At 43.3% G+C, this 21,263-nt stretch overlaps 4 protein-coding genes across 5 annotated transcripts; 3 read left to right on the top strand and 1 right to left on the bottom strand.

The window, feature by feature from the left end:
• Positions 1-6,207: 6,207 nt before the first annotated feature.
• Positions 6,208-7,349, bottom strand: LOC108028145 (malate dehydrogenase, mitochondrial). The gene has a single exon (XM_017099802.3). The coding sequence runs from the start codon at positions 7,277-7,279 to the stop codon at positions 6,236-6,238; it is 1,044 nt and encodes a 347-aa protein (XP_016955291.1). The 5' UTR covers positions 7,280-7,349; the 3' UTR covers positions 6,208-6,235.
• A 356-nt stretch (positions 7,350-7,705) lies between these two features.
• Positions 7,706-8,880, top strand: LOC108028170 (uncharacterized). Its single transcript, XM_017099831.3, has one exon. The coding sequence runs from the start codon at positions 7,758-7,760 to the stop codon at positions 8,805-8,807; it is 1,050 nt and encodes a 349-aa protein (XP_016955320.1). The 5' UTR covers positions 7,706-7,757; the 3' UTR covers positions 8,808-8,880.
• Positions 8,881-12,352: 3,472 nt separating this feature from the next.
• On the top strand, positions 12,353-14,827 carry LOC108027987 (putative odorant receptor 69a). Its single transcript, XM_017099613.2, has 3 exons — positions 12,353-13,327; positions 13,661-14,479; positions 14,819-14,827. Exons 1-3 carry the CDS (start codon positions 12,353-12,355, stop codon positions 14,825-14,827), a joined length of 1,803 nt encoding a protein of 600 aa, XP_016955102.2.
• Positions 14,828-14,829: 2 nt separating this feature from the next.
• LOC108028133 (putative odorant receptor 69a) lies at positions 14,830-19,192 on the top strand. 2 transcript variants are annotated; one of them, XM_017099789.1, is made up of 5 exons: positions 14,830-15,535; positions 15,587-15,898; positions 16,347-17,321; positions 18,920-19,075; positions 19,142-19,192. In XM_017099789.1, the coding sequence occupies exons 1-5, from the start codon at positions 14,924-14,926 to the stop codon at positions 19,190-19,192; spliced, it is 2,106 nt and encodes a 701-aa protein (XP_016955278.1). In that variant the 5' UTR covers positions 14,830-14,923. The 2 variants fall into 2 exon arrangements, with proteins under 2 accessions (XP_016955278.1, XP_016955277.1); XM_017099788.1 differs by having other exon boundaries at positions 14,830-15,898.
• The last annotated feature ends 2,071 nt before the right edge of the window (positions 19,193-21,263 follow it).

The raw sequence follows: 21,263 nt of genomic DNA, 5'->3' as shown, positions 1-21,263 counted from the left end.
TGGATGCTCAGTTCTGGCCGCCGGCAAAAGGCGCATTAACATTAATGTATTCCCGGCTGTCTGCTCACAGTAGGCAATCAGGCGTCGTGTAGTTGCCAACACCTGTGCCCCAAGTCTAAGAACTACCGCCGAATATCCGCATCTACATATCACCGAAGGTGGGTGGGTGTCTTTATAGAAATTGTATAAGGGCGTTATATAAGCAGAGTGCCATCCACCCACATTAGTCGCCTGATTGAAATTTACGCCTGAAAGTTTCGCACGGGAATCTGGGCCATGTTTGAGATTTTCTTCAATGGGGCAACATTAAGACATTGTTCGCCCGAGGAGTAACTATTTGAACTGCTCTAAGTACGTATGTACCTTAAAATGCAGGGCTTTGCTGTTAATAAATTCCAAATGAGATGTTGAAGATAGTGCCAAGTATTTCCAGGCAAATATTAATGCTAGCTATGGCAAGGTATATTGAAAACGTTGCTTTAATTACTATAAAGGAAGTCCTACTGCAACATAAAGGTGTGCTGTTAATGTCATAGCTGATAAAATATTAAAATACTTTAATTTTCTTTGTTCCCTTTCGTTCTGCAACGTTGTTTGTTTTCCAAGTTTTTTCGTACTCCTCTCAAATGTCAGCAACTTTCAGTGCCACCATTTTGCTTGGGCTGATTGTCAAGCTCACCATTTTCCGGCAAAAATTTATGGAAAACTTAACGTCAACTTGACATCAGTTACAACTGTTCACCTGTCGACGAGACCGAGGAAACAAAGGGAAAATCCAAAACAAGTTGATGCAAGAAAAAGGTGTGAAATTGTATATAGTTAATGTAGCTGGCATTAAATATTTGCCCCTATTCAGGCCAGGAAACTCTCAAGGATTCTTTCACCATTCAGTTAAATGGTCCAGAAATGTTTTAAATGAAGGTTAATTAGTTTAATGGCAGGGATTTTGCTTAATTGGGATTGTATTCGTAGGGGTCTGCGTGGAATATGTTGACTAGAATTTGATACGTTTAAAAATTCATCATAATTACCAAGTCATTTCATGGGTTTTTTCTACCCCCTGCTAATTCCGGCAACTTATTAAATGTTATTAATATTATGCGTGCTCTCGTTATGCTTTGTTGCCTCCATTTGGGGTTGTGTTTTTTGTATCGCTTTTCCTTCTAGCCATATCCAGCTGGGCGCAATTTCGTTTGTGCTTATTAATGAATGTTGTTATGTCTGGTCAGGGTTTGCCCATTTCCCCCAGACTTGGCCGAACAATTTGTTGTGCCTTTCTCTTATTTATTACATTTGCCTTGTTGAGGTCAGTATTTGTTCGACTGAGTCCGGAGTGCCGCCCCGCCCTCATTCTATTTGAGTCCCATAAAAGCTAACAGCCCCGGGCATTAAGTGTGTTCTCATTTGGTCCCGGCCCTGAGCCTTAATTAATATGAATTAATTTTAGTGTTAATTGCAAGTGGTGGGGAATGGTTTACGCTCGCAATGCATGTCCAAGATTTCTAGATTTCTGTCTGGCCCTTCACTTACACGAAATGAAAGTGTTGGCACTGCGAGAAAGATAGGAAATCTTTGTGGTCGAACATTAAAACAAAAAATATTCACACCAAATATGTAGTTAAGAATTCAACACTTGTTCGCTACCATAAAAGCATAAATTATGTTCTTAAAGCCATCCTTACGAGGCAAAACGTTTTTCCTTAACATCAATCACCTTCAACAGCAACAGCCCACAATTAGGATTTTCTTGCCCTATAACAAGTAATTAGCTTAGTTTGGAATACGATTCGAGCATTATTCAGCAAAAAGCGGCCCAACTAATTTAGTTAATGACTTAATTAGAGAATTACTCAACTTTGCTTATGGGTAGCGAATGAATGAATGTGAGAGAACTTTTCTGGCAGTGCACAAATTTCATTACTCGAAGTTCAAACAATACTTATCGATGGGTCAGATCCTTTTGCTTACAATGAAACACAAAAAAGCGAAGCCCAGATTATCGGGGACACTTTGGCTTGCTGTTGCTTTCGGTAATTAATATTAAGTATACGTCGTGTTTGACAGCTCTCAGTTGTTATCTGGCTAAAGAGCCTCGAAAACGTCACGTAGATAAATAGAGCCACTAAGACCCTGCTGTCAAAGAGGGGCTAAATCAAATTCCGCCCGCCACATTTTTAGTTTACTTTATTTTTTATTTATTTCGCCTATCTGCTCGCTTGAAGGCCAACAACAAGGTGGACGAGAGTAAATAATAAATAAATATTTGGAAAATGTTTCGCTAACAGGACACGTACTGGGAATTAACCAGGGACAGAGAGGGGGTGGCTATAAGGACGACGGCTTCTGCCAGAACGGAAGCATCTGGCTGTGGCCAAGACGTGCCCAAGTCTTTGTTGACTAAAGCTTAGACTCGGCCGAAAACTTTTGGCCGGCCATTAAAGTTTAAAGATGAAGGCGACAGCTTGCAAAACCGCAGAGGATTTGACCCCGGCGAATATAATCCATCCTCGGCCCCATTCTACGGGCACACTTTCAAGCGATTCCCCTCCTCGGGGTTGGGTGACCGCACTGGAGGTTTTCGGGCCGGCGGTTCTCGAGGCCCGCATAGATTTACAATCAGCTGCTGGTTTCGGGCCTTATGCCACAAATCATAAAAACGCATCCGCACACACGAACATATGTTCGTGTTAGTTCATCATGCGCCCTCCTGCGGCCATGTGGCCTGCGTATACGTGATATTTTATGGGTCACTCGCTTCGCCGTCGACCCTAAATCCCGGGGATGTCCTGGCAGCCGATTGCCAACAAAGCTCGCACTTCGTATTCCGCTGGGGCCGTAAAAAACCGCTCCTTCTGCCCGGCTTTCCCCCGGGAGACTCGTGTGAGTCGTGTAAGTGTAATCCTAGCTCAAACTGTATCTCATTACATTTGATTTACAGATAATCAGAGCTCGTAGATGGCGGCTCTTTTCCTAAACACTTTCTCCAGACGGTACTTAGGCGGTGGGGTCCGCTAAGTTAAATATATTTCCCCATGAGGCATTGAAACTTGGGGTTTTCTGGGGTAAGCAACTAATATAACAATATAAGCAAAATCTAGAACAATATAAAAAGTAAGCACTCTCAACAGAAAAAATAAATGTATACGTACGTTTTCTGTCTACCCTATATCTTTCACAACAAACAAAACCGATAACCTGTTTATTTTAAGTTGGCTTATATTTGTGAACTACTTTATCTGTAAGTAACTCCATAAATAAATAACTAAATTCTCGAAAGTGCATTCTAATATTCCCCACTGATTTCACTGTACTCCCGTACAGACACCATAAAATTGCATACAGAAACAATTCAATTAACCGAAATTGCAAACGTTTTTACACATCGTTAAATGCCCAAATGCACAGAAATGCTTTCCACAAAACGATGTCAAAAAAATTGTTGTGAATTTCATTTATTCCCAGGAGTCCCATATTTTTGGGTGGCACTCTGACAAAAAGAAAACCTCCGCTCAGTTGACCCGGAAATGGCATGAAAAAAGGTGCAACCACCCACAGCAAACAAATGCATGTATGAGTAGCAGTCAAGTGTCCAACAAATTTGCACAGATTTTTGCATCTGAAATTTCATATGCATCTGGTTGGGGCTAAAATGGTAAGCCAACGATGAATATATGATTTATTTCCAGGACCGAAAGCCTGAGGAGAAAGGCCGGTACAACATTTAACAGAAAACATTCAATTAAATATTACGAAGCGGTTTTTTCACCAGCCCAAGATTGCAAAATGTTCTCGCTCAAAAGAGCACGAGCTGAAAGCCAAACATTACACGAAAATTGTGTGTAAAATTGAAAAAAGGAATGAGAGCTTGATGTTGGAAATAAATTGAGCAAAATGGTGGCAGCTACTTAAGTGAAAATATTTTTGCGCTTGTAATAACTTGGCTGCTCTAACCACAGTCTGGGCCTGGCCAAAAGGAGAGCCGAAAAGCGCAACACGAAAGGCGCTTAAGTGCTGTGGCTTTGGCCTAGAGATGGGCGAGGGAAGCTGATGAACCCACGGAAATCACGCTCAATTAGGGGACCCTTCCCTAATTTTAAAATTAAAAAAAATATGTATTGGCCACAATAAAATTTGTGGGAAATAATACTAAAAATAATTACTAGAAGGTGTAGCTTAATTACGATAAAAACCTTAGCGGATATGGAAGCAAAGATTCTCAAGACTTTCAACGCGGGTTTTTTGCGAAACAGTGTAATTTTGGTTAGCGTTTCAATTGCTGTAAAAATATCTTGTTTTTCCATCTAAAGAAAAAAAGTATTTCTAAACTATAAATTCAAATAGTTTTTAGTCTCTGACTTTATTGCTCACAATTTATAGGTCCTTTTTTTATTTTATTGAAATTGAAAAAATTGAGAGGCTCCTTTTATGTTAAATATATAAGAAATTTTTAATTCTTACACTACAAATCAATGTATAAAATTTTAGAATTTTGGGATAAATATGCTGTCCTTCTGAAGTTAACAAATATTAAGTTTAGAGATCGAGGTCTGCATTTTTTCTATGCTCAGAGTGGTGAGCCATTAAAATATGTTCATAGTAAAGTGCCCTTTCGCGAATGCAGCGAATCACCAGGTGCCATCTCTAGGCAGGCCTTTTAGATCTCGGCTGCATTCATACGTTTTCGATTAAGCTCGGTCTTGGTCTACTTTGCCGAAAACGGAAAGCGGAAATTTACACAAAGAAAGGATGTAGCACACGACCGGCTATAAGACGGAATCGCAGCTGTAGCCGCCCTGCTGCCACGGGCCTGGCCCAAAGTGGGCTGAAATTGTAGCGCGGCTATGACTGACAGGCCATTAATTTTGGATTACCCGGCCAGGACCACTATGGGGCTCTCCGCCCGCAGAGCCAGGAGTCGTCGACAGGAGGCCGCCGACAAAAAGTGCACATAGCCGCACACTTGCAGGCGGCCCTCAGACGAGGCTGTTAAACATTTCATAATGCCCCGACACACATTTCGGTCGTTCCGCGGTTCGGCGGTCGTTAACGCTAATGACACCTTAAGTGGTCATGTATAATTTCTGCAAATTATTGCCTGCCTATGCAACAAACTGGCAACAATGAGTGGCCCAAACAAATCCGCCATTGGTAGAAGGCTTGAGGAGTTCAGCGCGCTGGAAGTTTAACTTCCAAGCCTCTTTTTTGAGCTACTGGATGAAGTATTCAAAAAGTAGAATAAAATAAGATTTATAATTACTCTTCTTTTAGAAATAAAAACACTTTTCAAATGGTGAAACTCACAAAATATATAAAATATATAAAGCAAAAGGCTTACAAAGGCTTACAATTCTGCTCAAAAATATTCCTTATCAAACTTCTTAATACTTAAAATCAAGACCATTTAAACTACTTACATTAATTAAATCATAAAACCTCCAGTGCTAAATGGCGGACTTGGTAGTGGCAATGACAAAATAATAACATCGGACATGCCATAACAAAGGCGACGACAAATCCAATTACATAATAAGCCTTTTAAAGGCTTACAAGCCGGAAAGCGTTAAGTTTTCATGTCGGCACAAACTGTCGACTCAGATACTTTTGAACCAGATGCTTGAGCCTTCCAAAAACCAACACCCAAAAGGTGTGGGCAGCCCAATTCAATTAATGTAATCTACTTGAACATGGAAACTAATTTGGCCACCTTTGGCTGGTTGGAAAATAAAATTGCGACTAATTAGGTAATGAATGATACAGATCCAGGAATTCCGAGGGAGGGCTTAGGCAATCTTTCGAAAACTTAGCAAGATGTGGCGACCTTAACCCGTGCCAGACTACTTAAGACCAACAAGGAAGTAAATTATGTTCCCCAACTTAAATATTAAAGTGTACTCTGGGCGTATTCGCCCAAGTCAGCCAGTGCAAATGTACAAATCTCGAGGCATAAATCACAATTTCTTTGCCATTAAGACGAGACCGCAAAGATTTGCGGCTCCGCTGCGTTTGGCGGCGGCGAGGGAATGTGCCACTGTTTGGTGCCGAGCCCCAGCTGTGACTGTGGCTTTTAGCCCGGCTCACGACATTTAGCCAGCGAAAAGTTACAAACTTAGGGCTTCCTTAACGTACCAGCTTAATGGGGTAAATCTCGCAGTTCAACAATAGATCCAAGCCCTTTTTAGATATATTCCCCCATAATAATCGATATCATTTAAGGTAAAAAATATTTTAATTATTACTAACAATTGTCGACCATTTCCTCGCCCAACTTGATACCCTTATCGATGCTCGCCTTCAGGATAGGCAACATACAGTCCAGGGCCTGCTTCTCCATATCATCCAGTTCGGGCAGTCCTATGTTGTCCTTGATGCCCTGGGGTCCCAGGATCAGGGGAGTGGCGAAGAACTTGGCATCGGTGACATCGGACTCCACATAGGCACACTCCACTATGCACTCGTCATCCGATCCCTTGATCCCCCTGAGCAGGGAGTTCACGAAGTTGGCGGCGGCGTAGGCCATCGACAGGGTGGCCGATCCCAGGCCCCCCTTGGCGTTGACCACCTCTGTGCCCGCCTCCTGGATGCGGTGGATCAGAGCCTCGCGCTCCTCATCGGTGCCCTTGTAGGGAGGATCACACTGCGACAGGATGGGCAGGATGGTGCGACCCGTGTGGCCCCCAATCACGGGTATGTTTACGGTTTGGGGATCCACGTTGAGGATATCGCCAACGAAGGCCTTGGCCCGCACCACATCCAGGCTCGTAACGCCAAAGAGTCGGTTCGGATCGTAGGTTCCCTTGGCCTTGAGGATCGTGGCCACAATGGGAACTATCACGTTGATGGGATTCGTGATGAAGGCCATCAGGGCGCCGGGACAGGCGTCGCTGGCTGCATAGGCCACGGAGCAGGCCACGCTGGCATTGACGCCCACCAAATCCTCCCGCTTCATTCCGGGTTTCCGGGGCATGCCTGCCGGAACTACCACTATATCCGCCTTGTCCATGGCCTTTCTCAAGTTATCCTTGCCCTCGAATGCGCACACTGTGGCCCGGGTGTTGATATGGGACAGATCGGCCGCCACTCCGGCCGTATTCTTCAAGTCGTGCAGGGTGAGTGTGGAGATGTGGGGATTTTGCTTGAGCAGCAGGGACAACGGCTGACCAATGCCACCCCCTGCCCCCACTACGGCGACCTTGAGGCCTCGTCGGCAGCCACCGGATCCAAACTGGAAGGCCCTCGCAGGCTCTCTGGACAGCTGGGTAAGCAGTCTAGGGTTTAACATTTTAAAATTTTTAAAATAACTGATTGAAGTTCGATTGGGTTACAGAACAAGGCGATGGGGAACCAAATGGCACAGGTATCGTGATGTAAAGGGCATAAATAGTTGTGACTTTTAGCAGCTTATCTAAACGTAATAAATAAATTAGCTACTTTAAACTTGATATTTCAATGGAATCATAATCGCAATCTGAATCGCAATCTTGAATAAGGGCTTACGACACAAACTTAGTTCTCCTAAAAATGTATATTTTAAGAATAAAAGAGACTTTTAAAGGCTTTGAGGGTTGATCGAAGATTGAGAACTAACAAAGAGCTATAAAATAAAATTTGTAAAGCTAACGACTTAGCTAATGTTCAGCAATAAACACTAATTTCTTTAATTTTTTCTCCTTAGAATTAAATTTTTATAAGTAGTAGGCGTCTCTGTGCAACATCAAAAGTTGGATTTATCTCTTTACAACGATTTCATTGCGATCAAAATGTTTTTACTTAGAGGTCTAAAATCATCGATTATAATAGCGCCATGGCGTAGTGCAGTGCGTACTCTAAAAGTGGCAGTGGTTGGCGCCGGAGGAGGAATTGGCCAACCGCTGTCGCTGCTCATCCGTCGATGTCCTGGAGTCGATGAACTGGCTCTACATGACCTCTCCGAGACGAAGGGAATCGCTGCGGATCTGTCGCATGTCAGTCAGAGGGGAAAGGTTGTAGGTTTTACCGGCGAGGAGGGACTGGAACCAGCTCTAACTGCAGCGGATGTCGTGGTTGTGGCCGCTGGAATGCCACGCCTGCCGGGAATGCAAAGGGATGACCTGATGGCCGCCAATGGCCGTGTGGCAATCAAGGTCGCAACTGCTGTTAGTAAGGCCTCTCCAGGAGCTCTCCTGGCCTTCATCACCAATCCCATCAACATGATTGTGCCCACGGCGGCGGCGGTCCTTAAGGCCCATGGAAACTATGATCCCCGTCGGCTTTTTGGTGTCACCACTTTGGATGTGGTGCGCTCGAAAAAGTTCATTGGCGATTCTATGAATATATCTCCGGATGAAGTAACTATCCCTGTGATTGGTGGCCATGCAGGGATCACGATTCTGCCGCTCATCTCGCAGTGTCAGCCGGTATTCAAAGGTGGTTCCAAGGAGACCCAGAGTCTCACCCATCGCATCCAGGAGGCGGGCACCGAGGTGGTCAATGCCAAGGCTGGTAAGGGATCGGCCACCCTATCGATGGCTTTTGCCGGCGCCCACTTCGTAGGTTCCCTGCTCCGCGGTCTTGGAGGTCAGGAGGGCGTGGTCGAGTGCGCCTTTGTAGCCTCGGAATTAACCAATGCCCCTTTCCTCGTGAGTCCCTTGGAATTGGGAAGGGATGGGATCCAGCGATATCTACCACTTCCCCAGATGAGCGATTCCGAGAAAGGGGCTTTGGAAAAACTACTACCTATACTACGGCAAAATGCTGAAGAGGGGATCCAATTTGCCAAAAATTATTTAAAGGAAAAATCAGCTTCTCCTGTCCCAGCGGCTTTACCTTGAATGTCACAATTAAATATTTCAATTAAAATATTATATTTGTAATTATTTAAAATTAAAATTTATTATTTCAGTATATAGTTTGCATTCGTTTTCTGTTGGTTAAAGAGGCAAAGCTTGTCAGCTTGTAAATGCTTCCAGGCCGTCTAGTCTAGACAAAGGAGGAAAATTAATTCTGCTCAAGTCCAACAATGAGTTTTGTCAATGGCAACCGAGCGACTGAAGGGATAACTTTCTCACGAACACTTCCAAAAATGGGTGGGGATCTTTAAATTCATTTGGTTTTATTTCGTTTAAATGGCCGCAAATAAATTGCGGCCAAAATATTTCTGTGGGCCAGCGTATATCGTCTGGCAGTAAATTACATTTGCACTGAGACGCTCTCAGCTCGACCTGCTAACAAATTGCTTGGCCATCTTTCGACCCCGGCCACCCCGCCCTGGAAAACCCAACATCCCTCCCATATGTGCGGCCCCAAAAGTAGGCAGCAATTTTCTTCACTTTATTTCACACTCGCCCCGTAAAAACGAAAAACACATTGGGTGTGTCCATTTTATCTTGTTGTCCCCCCAAAGCGAAAAAGAAAGTGGGCGGTGGTGGGCCGAAACTTTCTTGCGACCCAGTTTCACTTTCACCAGGAGTTCACCTGGCCAAGTTTTAGTTTCGGCGTGTGTGTGAGTAATTTCACTACTGCGGCTGCATTTGTTGCTGCCACCCATTCTGACAACAAGATAAATTAAGCCCAGGCATTTCAGACAGCACGTTGGCCAGTGGGCCACCCACGAACAGAATCCAGAAAATGTGCTTCCAAATAGGAAAACATGGGTCCCAAAAGGTGTCCCAGCTAAGTGGCTTTCCAAGTCATTACGCTGCGTAACTATGTATATGACATTTAAGGATTCGATTCCGAAAGGTATTATCATTTATTTCCCAAGTGTTCCCCATAAATTAAATAATTATTTTTTTAGCCTTCCTTGAAACATGGCATTTAAACATCTAATCTAAAAGGTCTAGTAATCTTCAAAGGAATTGATTTTTTCGACCCTCTTGATATATGGCATTTTAAGATTCTTTTCCTAAAGGTATTTTCAAACTTATGTTGCAAAGCCTAGCCTTTCCTGATAGCAAATGGTTTTCCCATAGTTCTTTTGCCATACCGCCTTTCCCTACTAGCTCATAAATTTTAGCTTTCTGGCCTCCGGGCAATTTGTTGGCACTCTGTGGCCGTATATTTCATATGCAACACTTTCCGTTTATGGGTTAACTAATTGCAGGAAAAATCTGAGCCACATCAGCAAACAATTTTCGGCCAAACCACTTTCGCCGAGTTCGGGAGCTCTCTCATTTCTGATTTGGCTTCGCTTCTGCTTTCTGTTTATTTGGACACAAACTTTTTGTGGGTCATGCCGAGTGTTTACCTGGGCATTGCAAAACTTTATTTATTAGCCAAAGTCATTTGGACCCGAGTCCTCTTCCGCTGTTGATCTTTGGGGCAAATTAAAAAAGTTGCCAAGTAGCCAAATCATAATACTAATACTTGCTTTTTACTAAAGCACTTCGGTTGGCTTTTAGTTTCGCTTTTATTAAAAGCGGCAATCGATAAATATATAAAATAGAATGCCAGGAAAGTATATGTTTCCAATTAAGGCAAGCGTTTCTTCCACTACCTCAAAGAATATATGTTATTTCGGAAAGATTTATACCACACATCCCCTTTTGGACAAATTGCGAACCCAAATACGAATCTGAGCAGACTCGCTTATCAAAACAAATAAATTCCTCCGGCTAAATGTGTTCATTTATCTTAATTTAGGAGTTTAGAATGCCAAGCGAGCGGGGAGCTGCACAATAATTTTTCACACTATTTTCATAGATCCTTGTCAAAATAGGATAGCGCCTCAGGAAGCAGGAAGTCCGAGCAGCTGGTCCAGGGCAGGCCCGGAGCGTTTAATTTCCATGGGGCTGCACATAAATTTCCCAGTTGGCTGTAATTTCTAACCATGGGATTGGTAACCTTTTTTTGTGGGCGTAAACAAGTTGCAGCACGGCATTCGCTTTCGATGCGAATTTATGGCCATTGCCCTCACCTTTGGCCAGCCGTTATTTTTATTTTTCCATCTTCTGGGTAATTTATTTCGAGAGCGGCCAAAACAAACACGTTAATTTCGCAAATTAGTAGCATGTGTTGTTCGCCTCTTACCGGGGCTTAATTAGTTTAAAAGGCCCGCCGGGCGGATCGATAAGTCCAACAGTTGCGCGTTGCGAGTTGTCTGAGTTGCTGGTTGCCCCATAACTTTGGCGTACTTTTGCACTTGTCAGCGGCCAGGACGAAGGAGATGAATTGGAGCAGCCACTGCCAAGAGGCCGGGAGTCGATGTAGTGGCCCTTGGCTCGTGGATCTCCATAAATTCCTGGCCAGAAAGGCGCGCTGGCTGCCAAAACTATTACTCACACTCCTCCGCCGACGGCGACGGACGGATAATTCAAATTGTCCATTACGCGCAGCTGCCGCTCGATTTGAGTCCTTTGGCAATTGGCCGGGTACTCGGGCGGGACTGCGAGTCCTGCCAACTTTCCGCCTTTGTTTGTCTTCATAAATTTTACTTTCGCAGGATGTTTCAACTGAATTTAAACAGTTCCCCGGCACCGTTCGGGGATGCGGCGGCTAATTGCGAATCAACAGAAGCTCGATTAAAAAGAAACGCCAATGCCAATCAATAAAAACAATTGAAAACCAATCAGAGTTTAATTACCGCAACAAAACGCTGATGAGACGTCGACAGTAAACAGAAAATCCCAATCCCGCACAAGGAGCGAAATCACCAAACCATAAATCAATAGCAAACAAAAACGCTCCTGGACGAGGGGGCAGCCCATATCCTGGCACATCCTGGGGCCTGGGTTCTGGGTCCTCGGAGCATGGAGCATATGAGGCGCAACCAAGTAGACCGCAGAATAAAGGCAACAATAAAAAAACTGGCATTGGTTCGGCGTCGTAAAAGAGCGGGGGCCATGGGGATGCCCATAAACAAAGAAGTAAACAAGCGCCAAGTACAATACACATGCTCCGACATGCAGGCACACAGCATATATGTCTGTACATAAAAATGTCTCCTTGGGTGGACTTCCGCCGGAAATGGAGTGCAGAACGAGCAGCACTTGTCTGCTGATATCAGCAGCGATAGACGAGCGCATAAAAGCCTGCTAACCAGCTCAAAGGCATCATCATTACGAGCTTGACACGAATGTAAAACGAATAAATAAACAAACAAACTTAAAAAATGTCCTTGATTAGCCTTGGATTCGGCTAACCATTAATATTAAATGCCTGCCAAATAAGCTAATCCGAATGATTTACTTTACTGATTTGTTAAACCAACAAAAATTCATTACTCAACTTTGTATCCTTTTTATCGTGACTAAACTGTCATCACTGGTCTTTAACCAAATCAGCAGTTGGCTTTTCCCAAGGATTAATTTATTATTGCTCAATTAGGTCCTGAAATCCAGTTTCTTTCCCTGGCTGTTCAGTCATAGTTGAAGTCAGCATGCAGTTGCACGACTATATGAGGTACATAGACCTGGGCTGCTGGATGGCTTGCATACCGAGATATGAATGGTCTGGCCGGCGCACAGAGGGAAAACCATATACTTGGGAAAGGAAAGCCCTGCTCGTAGTCGGTATTATCTTCGAGATCTACCAGATTTTTGGAGTGATAATCTACTGGTATCGAAATGGGCGAAAGGCAGAGGACACGGCCACCTTCGTGACAGAAGGGTCGGAAATGTGTGGATCTCTTATGCTGACCAGTGTGGGATTCGCAAATGTCTATGCGCTCATAAAGAACCGCTCTCAGATCGAGGGAATGTTCAAGGAGCTCCAGGAGATATATCCACAACCCAGGGACAGGCATTACCGTTGCCAGCACTACTACGACGTGGCCATGCTCATTATGAAGGGGGAGTTCGTGTTCTACATGATCTTCTACGTGTACTACAACAGTGCCCCTCTTATGCTGCTGCTCTGGGAACACCTGCAGGAGGACCAGAGTCTGAGTTTCAAGACCCAGACCAACACTTGGTTTCCCTGGAAGGTCCAGGGGTCTGCTCTGGGATTCGGTGTGGCCATTCTTACCATCGCCATAGCTTCGTTCGTCGGCGTGGGCTTCAGCATAGCCACCCAGAACATAGTCTGTATTTTTAGTTTCCAACTGAAATTGCACTACTATGGAATGGCCAGCCAGCTGCTTTCCCTCGATGCTCGTCAGCCCAGAGCACATGAGCAGCTGAAGAATCTGATAGCCTATCACTCTAGAATTCTGCGTATCGGAGACGAGTTCAATCAGATCCTGAACTTTATATTCGGCAGCAGCCTGGTGGGTTCCACAATTGCCATTTGCATGACGAGCGTGGCAGTTCTGCTGCTCGACTTGGCCTCTGCCTTCAAGTACATGAGCGGTCTGATTGCCTTTGTGCTCTACCACTTCGTCATCTGCTACATGGGAACTGCGGTCACTGCTGCTGTAAGTAATAGTACTAAGTAATAGGGTTAGGTATATGTCGTATGGCAAGCGGAACAGTTGTCTTTTCTCAGAACTCTAATATAGCTGCTTAAAGATTACCCAATTAGCCCTGCAGGCTGACTTATAAAAGACCTAATACGCGAAAGCCCTATCTAGTTTCGCACAGTTTTCAGCAGAATGCCGTTGATAGACTATATGAAGTACTTAGACCAGGCCTGTGACATGGGATTCTGTCCTCGCTTTCAATGGATTGGAGGACCGAAAAATAGAAAGCAAGAAACAACCATCAGTAAAAATCTCTTCTCACTTGCAGTCATTTTTTTGGTCTTCCAGTGGCTCGGCATAGTTACTTATTTCTACTTGTTTGGCCGGAAGGAAAAGGACGCGGTTAGGTTCGTTACAGGCCTTTCGGAAATGTGCGGCTCACTTATGTTGATCTGTGTGGCATTCATCAATGTCTGGGGACTCACAAGGAACCGTCCTCAAATTCAGTCGGTTTTCGCGGAGTTTCAAGTGCTGTATCCGAAACCAAAAGATGGTCATTACAGGACGCAGCACTACCTAGATGTCGCTCTTTTTACCATGAAGTGTCAGTATTTACTGTATATTGTCTTCTTTTTGTATTACAATGGCGCGCCGCTTTTGCTGCTTCTGTGGGAGTATCTGATGGATAGAGAAAACATGAAGTACAGGACGCAAACTAATACGTGGTTTCCCTGGAAGGTTAATGGTTCAGCACTTGGATTTGGACTGGCTATATTTGTTCAAGGCCTTGCTTCCGTTGTCGGTGTTGCCTTTTCCCTTAAATCCCTGAATATTGTTTGCATTTTTACGTTCCAACTGAAACTGCACTGCGACGCCTTGGCAAGCCAGCTCCTCCGTCTGGATTCTCGGCTTCCTGGATCCTATCAGAAACTGAAGGTTTTGGTCATCTACCATGGTCGTATTCTCGATATTGGAGACCAGGTCAATCAGATCATGAACTATTACTTCCTGGGCAGCCTTATATTTTCCACCATCGCCATTTGTATGACAAGTGTTGCCATCCTGCTACTCGACTTGGCCTCCGCCTTTAAATATGTCAGTGGCCTGGTGGCCTTCGTCCTCTACCACTTCGTTATCTGCTACATGGGCACCGCGATTACCGCAGCGGTAAGTAATATTGTTAACTATATTATCGGGCTTTGATTATGATTTGCTTATGGAATTGATGTTATTATAATATTTTAAGAAGCAACAGCAAGTCGAAGTTTTAAGTCGAAATCTAAGATTTATCAAAGGAATATAGGTTATATCTGTTTTACTTGATATGGTTACTATGGTAAATATAAAGTAACATGGTAAAAAATTAGAAAGAGTGGTTTGAAAATCGAATTTAAAAATGAGTTTCCATAAAATCGAGGTCTAAAGATATGATATTTGATTATACCATTGGGATCCACTATATTTGCTATACTATATGGTACCTCAAAACCACTTGCCGTTTCACAGGAACTCTAATATAGATGATTAAAAATTAGTCAATTAGGTTCTGCAGACTGGCGTATAAGAACAAGTGCCCTTTGCGAATTAGATTCAGTCTCGGCTTAGAGCAAGATGGAATTTCATGAGTATTTTGAGTACTTTGACAGGAGTATCCGCTTGGCAATGGCGCCGCGTTTTAAATGGAGTGGACGCCCAGCGGAGAGTGATCCCAACCCGACGTTCAGAAGGGGCTTCTTTTTGTTGGCAAGCTTTTGCCTGGCTTACCAGATTGTTGGAGTGATGACTTATTGGCTGTTATTCGACATGAAGGAGGAGGACACCCAAAGATTTGTGGCCGGGATATCTGAGGCCACAGGTGCCCTGATGCTCGTCTCCGTGGGATTTTACAACGTATGTGCCCTTTCGTATCATCGCAACGAGATCGAGGTGCTGCTAACGCACCTAATGAAGCTGTATCCAAGACCCGGGGAAAGGCACTATCGCTGCCGGCATTACCATAGCCTGGCAAACGGCTTGATGAAATTCGAGTTTGTGTACTTTTGGCTGTTCGCCCTGTACTACAATGGCGCGCCACTGGCGAGCTTACTTTACGAGCACTTAATGGACGGCATGGAGGTCGGCTATAAGACCCAGATCAACACCTGGTATCCCTGGAGGGTGCATGGTTCAGCAGTTGGTTATGGGCTGGGACACTTCGCCACTTGCATCGGCTCGATCGTGGGCGTGGCATTCTCCTTGGGCACCCACAATCTTATCTGCATATTCACCTACCAGCTGAAGCTGCACTTCGATGCTATAGCCAATCAGTTACGCGAACTTGACTCTCGTCATCAAGGTGCCAGGCAGGAGTTGAGAAGGCTGATCGCTTACCACAGTCAGGTTATTCGGATCGCCGTTCAATTCAACGAAATAATGAACTTTTCCTTCCTTGGCGGCCTGGTATTTTCCACAATTGCTCTTTGCATGACGAGTGTGGCTATTTTGCTCCTCGATTTGGTGTCCGCCTTTAAGTGCGTCAATGGGCTGGTTGCATTTATCGTTTACAATTTTGTCATCTGCTTTTTGGGCACTGAGTTCTCCATAGGGGTAAGTCGAGTCAATAGAGTAGTACTGTGCTTCTGGAACATTACGAAAAAGTTAATTTTTTTATGCAAATTTATTCATCATAAGTTGGTAGATAAAAATAATTGAACTACACGAATTATCCTAAACTACATTTATATTCAAATATTTAAAAAGGGCCTTTAATTTACACACCGCTTTTTACCTTAGAATTATAAAGGGAAATTCAAATCTTTAGTGTTACAATGCGTAGATGAAAGTATTTTCAAGACACCAAATTGGTATTAAAATATTTAGGCAATTTGCTTCCAAATTACCCCGACTAAGGGCTTTCCATTATGCATTTCAAATCAGATGGCTTTCCAAAAGACTTTATTAACTAAATGAAACAGTTGCACGTTCTCACCGTGGATAATCCCAGCAATTGCAATAATCGCCAGGGAATGCGCCCCCAGTAATAATTCAGTACCAGATGCAGCTGGAGGACTTCATGCTATACCAGGACCTCGTGTGCCTAGCGGCCCAACTTCCCAGATTCGAGTGGAATGGCAGGCGATCCTCGGCCGTCAACCAAAACTTAGCAAGACGCTTTATCTTCCTATTCGGAGCAGTGAATCTGATATATCACAATATCGGATGCATTATGTACGGGTATTTCGTTGATGGAAGTACACAGGACCCCATTGAGTACTTGGCCGAATTGGCAACCGTGGGAGCCATGCTTGGATTTACCACCGTGGGCACCCTCAGCTTGTGGAAAATACTAAGCCTCAAGCCACATATCGAGAAATTAATGGACGACTTCGAGGAGTTGTTTCAACACACCAAAAAGAAACCTTATCGCACTCGACACTATTACGAGTCGTACACTCGTTTCATAAGGAGATTGGTTATCTTCACTAGCCTAGCCATCGCGTACTACAATTTACTACCCATTATTCTCATGACTCGAGAACTTCTGACGGAAGCGCAGGACTTGAGTTACCGCCTTCAGAGCAGTACCTGGTATCCTTGGAAGATTCAGGGTTCTGTTCCAGGATTCTTAGTTGCGGTCGTCTGCCAGGCCTTTTCGTGCCAGACGAACCTATGTGTCATCATGTTCAGCCAGTTTCTGGTTAGCTTCTTTGGCATCCAGCTGGAGATCCACTTTGATGGATTGGCCAGGCAGCTGGAAGCCATCGATGCAAGACTTCCCACGGCCAAGGAGCAGTTGAAGTCGCTCATCACATATCACAACAGCCTTTTCCATCTGGCGGACAAAGTGAATCGATTCTTCAACTTTATGTTTTTCATAAGCCTCTCGATATCCATTACTTGCATGTGTTTCCTGGCCTTTTCCATGACTATGTTCGACTTGGGGCCGGCCCTTAAGCATATGCTCGGACTCTTACTATTCTTGATTTATAATTTTTGCATGTGTCGCAATGGGACGTACTTAATATTTGCGGTAAGTTTATAAAGCGTACTTATCAAGTGCCAATTCACGTCAGTCATTGTGATAGGCTGTCGAAAAACTTTGAAAATAATACTTTAAAAAATATTTTTATGAAAATACCTCCATGTTCGGTGTAAATCCCTTAAAAAATTATGATAGAATTTTGAATAAGTTAGTATGTAATAGATACAAATATAGTATCAAGCTCTATCAACTCAAGGTATTTAGTGCAGTTAGTTTTTTAACCAAACAGTCCCAAAAAAATTGTTTAAGATACGTGCAGTTGCACTAAATAAGTCACCAATAAGAAGTCACTTGATTTATTGTAATTTTCTATGAAAATTAAAAAGGCTCTTAAAAGGCTCTTAAACCTAACATTTTTCATGCATGGGAACTGACAGAAATGATTATTATCAACTGTAATTGACTTGATAATCAATTTTATGCAGTTGTTTATTCTCAGGACATTATTACTGCTGGGCTGATTGCCTAATTTTTGGAAATAGATTTTTTTAAATTCTCAGTACGAGGTGGTCTTTCAACCATGCATTACGAGGATATTATGCACTATACTGACATAGCCTGTCGATGGACTCTGAGGCCAAGATTTGAATGGAAGGGCAGGAAGCCATTGAGACTCAAGGAAACACGGATAAAAAAAATATTTTTCATCGCCACTGCTATTAACCTGAGCTTTTACAATGTTTCTTTCACTGTCTACGCCTATCAACTCGATAAGGAAACTTCAGATCTTTTGATATATGCTGGAAAATTTTCGGAGGCCAGCACTATGCTGAGGTTTGTCGTTCTAGCCACACTTAACATGTTTTCGCTTCTAGTACTTCGACCTCAGATTGAGAATGTGCTCGCTGAACTTCAGGATCTGTTTGATCAGAAATTAAAGGATACCTATTCCGTGAGCTGTCGTCTTAAGAAATCCAATCGATTGATGAAAAATTGTACCATATTCTTCGCTTTTGGCACTGCATACTACAACGGAATGCCATTTATAACCATGGCTTACGACATTCTTACGGACTCAATGCAAGTGTCTTATAATATGCAAAACGAGGCTTGGTACCCCTGGAAAATTGGGGATTCTATTCCCGGATTCTGCGCTTTGTACATAAGCCAAGCCTTTTCTACAATTCTAATTGTTGGCACTCTATTGACTAATCTGTTATTGATTCATGTCTGTACCCTACAACTAGAACTACATTTCGATGGGTTATCCAGTCAGTTGGAGAACTTAGACGCCAAGTACTTAAGAGCCAAGCAGAAGCTCATGTCACTGATTTGTTACCATCAGAAAATAGTGCAGCTGGCTAACAATATTAACGGCATCTTTAACTTTACCTTTTTGATTAGTTTAACTACCTCTACCATTGCCGTGTGCTCTATGTCCTACAATTTGACCACGCTCGACATGATGTCAGTTCTTAAGAATGCGATGGGACTTATTATACTAATGATATACACTTTTTCCCTGTGTCACAATGGTACTCTGGTATCTTTTGCGGTAAGAAAAGATAGGGATATTTTTAAGATTTTTTTATTTTATTAAATTTAAAAATTTTTAAGGTATTTTAATGGCATTTAATTTTTTTTAGAGCGACAAAGTCTTGCCAGCTGCCTTTTATAACAATTGGTATGAGGGTGATCTTGCCTATCGAAAGATGCTGCTGATCCTAATGATGCGTGCTACGAAGCCCTATGTTTGGAGAACCTACAAGCTGGCTCCTGTGTCGATTACCACCTATATGGCAGTGAGTCTTTGCTAAAATATTCCCTGTTAATTATTTAAAACTTGATTATCAATTATTTGCTTACAGACTTTGAAGTTTTCATATCAAATGTTTACCTGCGTGCGCTCCTTGAAATAAAAAGGGAATAGTTTATCATAAAAGAGTCTAGCTCTAAAAAAATATCTTTATCAAATACAAAAATTAGTGAAAATCTGTTTGTAGGATGCCTAGCACTTGTTCTTTGCTTAAAATTCTTAGCTGCTTTTAAATATATCTAGCTGAAGTAAATATGATGTTAACACCGAGTTTGCGTATACTAATATCATTACTCCATATAAATTCTCCTCGCACTTAAAAAGTTTAAAAATAATTAATTATATAACATTTACTTTACATATTTATTGTATGCCCAAGGCTAATTAAAAATTCCTTAAATTCGTGAGGAACCCCAGCGAGTTGACCCATTAACTTTTTCGCACTCGCTGCACAACAATGCAAAACAAAGGAAGCCCCTGAACAACGCCATTCGAGACAGGATGAAAGACAAAAACCCGGGTTATATGGAATATGGAAGGATATTTGAAAGGAAGCCAACTGAGTGCCCGCTTCAGTGCTTTTCTGGCTGGAACTAAGCAAACTTATTAAAGCCAGACAAAGGTTGTCAGGGCCGCCGGTTCGGGGGGAGCACCCGACTTTTCATTTGGGAAATGCAGGAGCGTAAAATTAAGTTCTTTGCAAAAATTGCTGGAATTATGTACAAGTCACCTGGCAGTCCCCGTCCCAGCACCCTGGCAGGGAATCGTCCGTCATATGCTGGGTCTGAGTGGCTGTGATGGGTGTGATTATCACGTCGTTATCCTGGATCAGTGGCAACAGCGTTGCCATCGCACTGCCCACGCCTCCTGCTCGTCTTCATCTGGCTCGGACCCTTGTCCTTGTTTTATATAATAACATTTTAATTCCCTTAATACACGCTACGCTGCCCGCAAAGCCGAACAGAAGTGAATGCCCGCCCAGGAGTTGTTGTGGCTGCTGCCTGTTTTTGCCTGCTTTTTGGCTCTCAAGTTGGCCAAGAATTTGGCTGTTTTTTCGGTTAGTTCGCTTGTGCGTGCAAATCATTAATCATGGGCAGCTCATATTTATTGTTCTGCTTTCGATGACAGCTTTTTGCTGGCCATGGATTTTGCACGTTCCATTTAATTCCTGCCCCCGCCTCGATTAAAGACTTACTGTTTAAAATGTTGAGCTGAAAAATGCTGGGGTATTACAGGTGTTTCAAAAGTATTTGCAGCAGACATCAGAAAAACTGTCTCACTTTTAGGCAAACCTGCAAGGGTTCATACAATTTTTACAGTCTTTAAATATTTATGAAATTTTCCATGAAAACTATTTTATGTTCAATAAAATAATCTGGGAAAGAAGCAAGACTTTTAATTAATCCATCGACCTATAATCCCCGGCTATCAGCATCCATTTTCGTACCAGTGATTATATGGGCTAATTGCAATCGGGGATCTAAGCCTTTCCAACTGACAGCTCACAAAAGCACGTTTGGCAGTTAATTGAGTCATCAGCTTAGACAACGGCCGGGGTGGCCATATGAAAAAGATTGTGAATTGCCCAATCATGTGGAAGTGACTGCCAAGACCTTTAAAGTACACACGTCCCAGTGCCCGGGACAATGGCCAAAGGAGCATAGAAATCCGGCCGGAGGCTCCAACCCACCCACACCGAATCGACAGTCTGTATAAAAATTGACTAGGCCAGAGGAGGCAGGCCCCAGCTGCAGGATGATCATTGCAGGCATTTGCTCCTTGTTTACCCTGGGCTCAGGACCCACTCTCCAAGCTGAGTTCTCCATGGCTCGGTCCAAGTACTGACCATAGCCTTGATAAGTTTTTAGCAAACAAAGGCGGCTCGTTACAGCAACATGGGTCTTGGGAATTGGTTGGGTGAACCAAAACAAACCAAACCGAACCGAACTGAGGCAAACTGGGCCGAGCTGCGATGTGCATTTAAAATTGCATACACAAAACACGAAAATTCCCACAGCCCTGCTGCCAGAGTCGAAACCACAAAATGTACTCAAACAACATGTCTCAATTTCGTAGCTAAACTTGCCCCATTCGAGGCGAGGGTTGGGACAAAGGGGATGTGGTCTTGGCCGCATCACCGAAATGGTAATTGAAAATGTTATGTAAGATTGGTG

The sequence above is a fragment of the Drosophila biarmipes genome, chromosome 3L, assembly GCF_025231255.1.
Source record: "Drosophila biarmipes strain raj3 chromosome 3L, RU_DBia_V1.1, whole genome shotgun sequence".
Taxonomy (NCBI): domain Eukaryota; kingdom Metazoa; phylum Arthropoda; class Insecta; order Diptera; family Drosophilidae; genus Drosophila; species Drosophila biarmipes.
The sequence above is the reverse complement of the archived record's forward strand: the minus strand, read 5'-3'. Positions and strand labels throughout refer to the sequence as shown.

Coding starts and splice junctions, on each gene's coding strand:
- LOC108028145 (XM_017099802.3), bottom strand. CDS start 7,279: ATGTTAAACCCTAGACTGCTTACCCAGCTGTCCAGAGAGCCTGCGAGG.
- LOC108028170 (XM_017099831.3), top strand. CDS start 7,758: ATGTTTTTACTTAGAGGTCTAAAATCATCGATTATAATAGCGCCATGG.
- LOC108027987 (XM_017099613.2), top strand. CDS start 12,353: ATGCAGTTGCACGACTATATGAGGTACATAGACCTGGGCTGCTGGATG. Junction 13,328..13,660: donor GAACTGCGGTCACTGCTGCT/GTAAGTAATAGT, acceptor TTGGTCTTCCAG/TGGCTCGGCATAGTTACTTA.
- LOC108028133 (XM_017099788.1), top strand. CDS start 14,924: ATGGAATTTCATGAGTATTTTGAGTACTTTGACAGGAGTATCCGCTTG. Junction 15,899..16,346: donor GCACTGAGTTCTCCATAGGG/GTAAGTCGAGTC, acceptor ATTCAGTACCAG/ATGCAGCTGGAGGACTTCAT. Junction 19,076..19,141: donor CGATTACCACCTATATGGCA/GTGAGTCTTTGC, acceptor ATTTGCTTACAG/ACTTTGAAGTTTTCATATCA.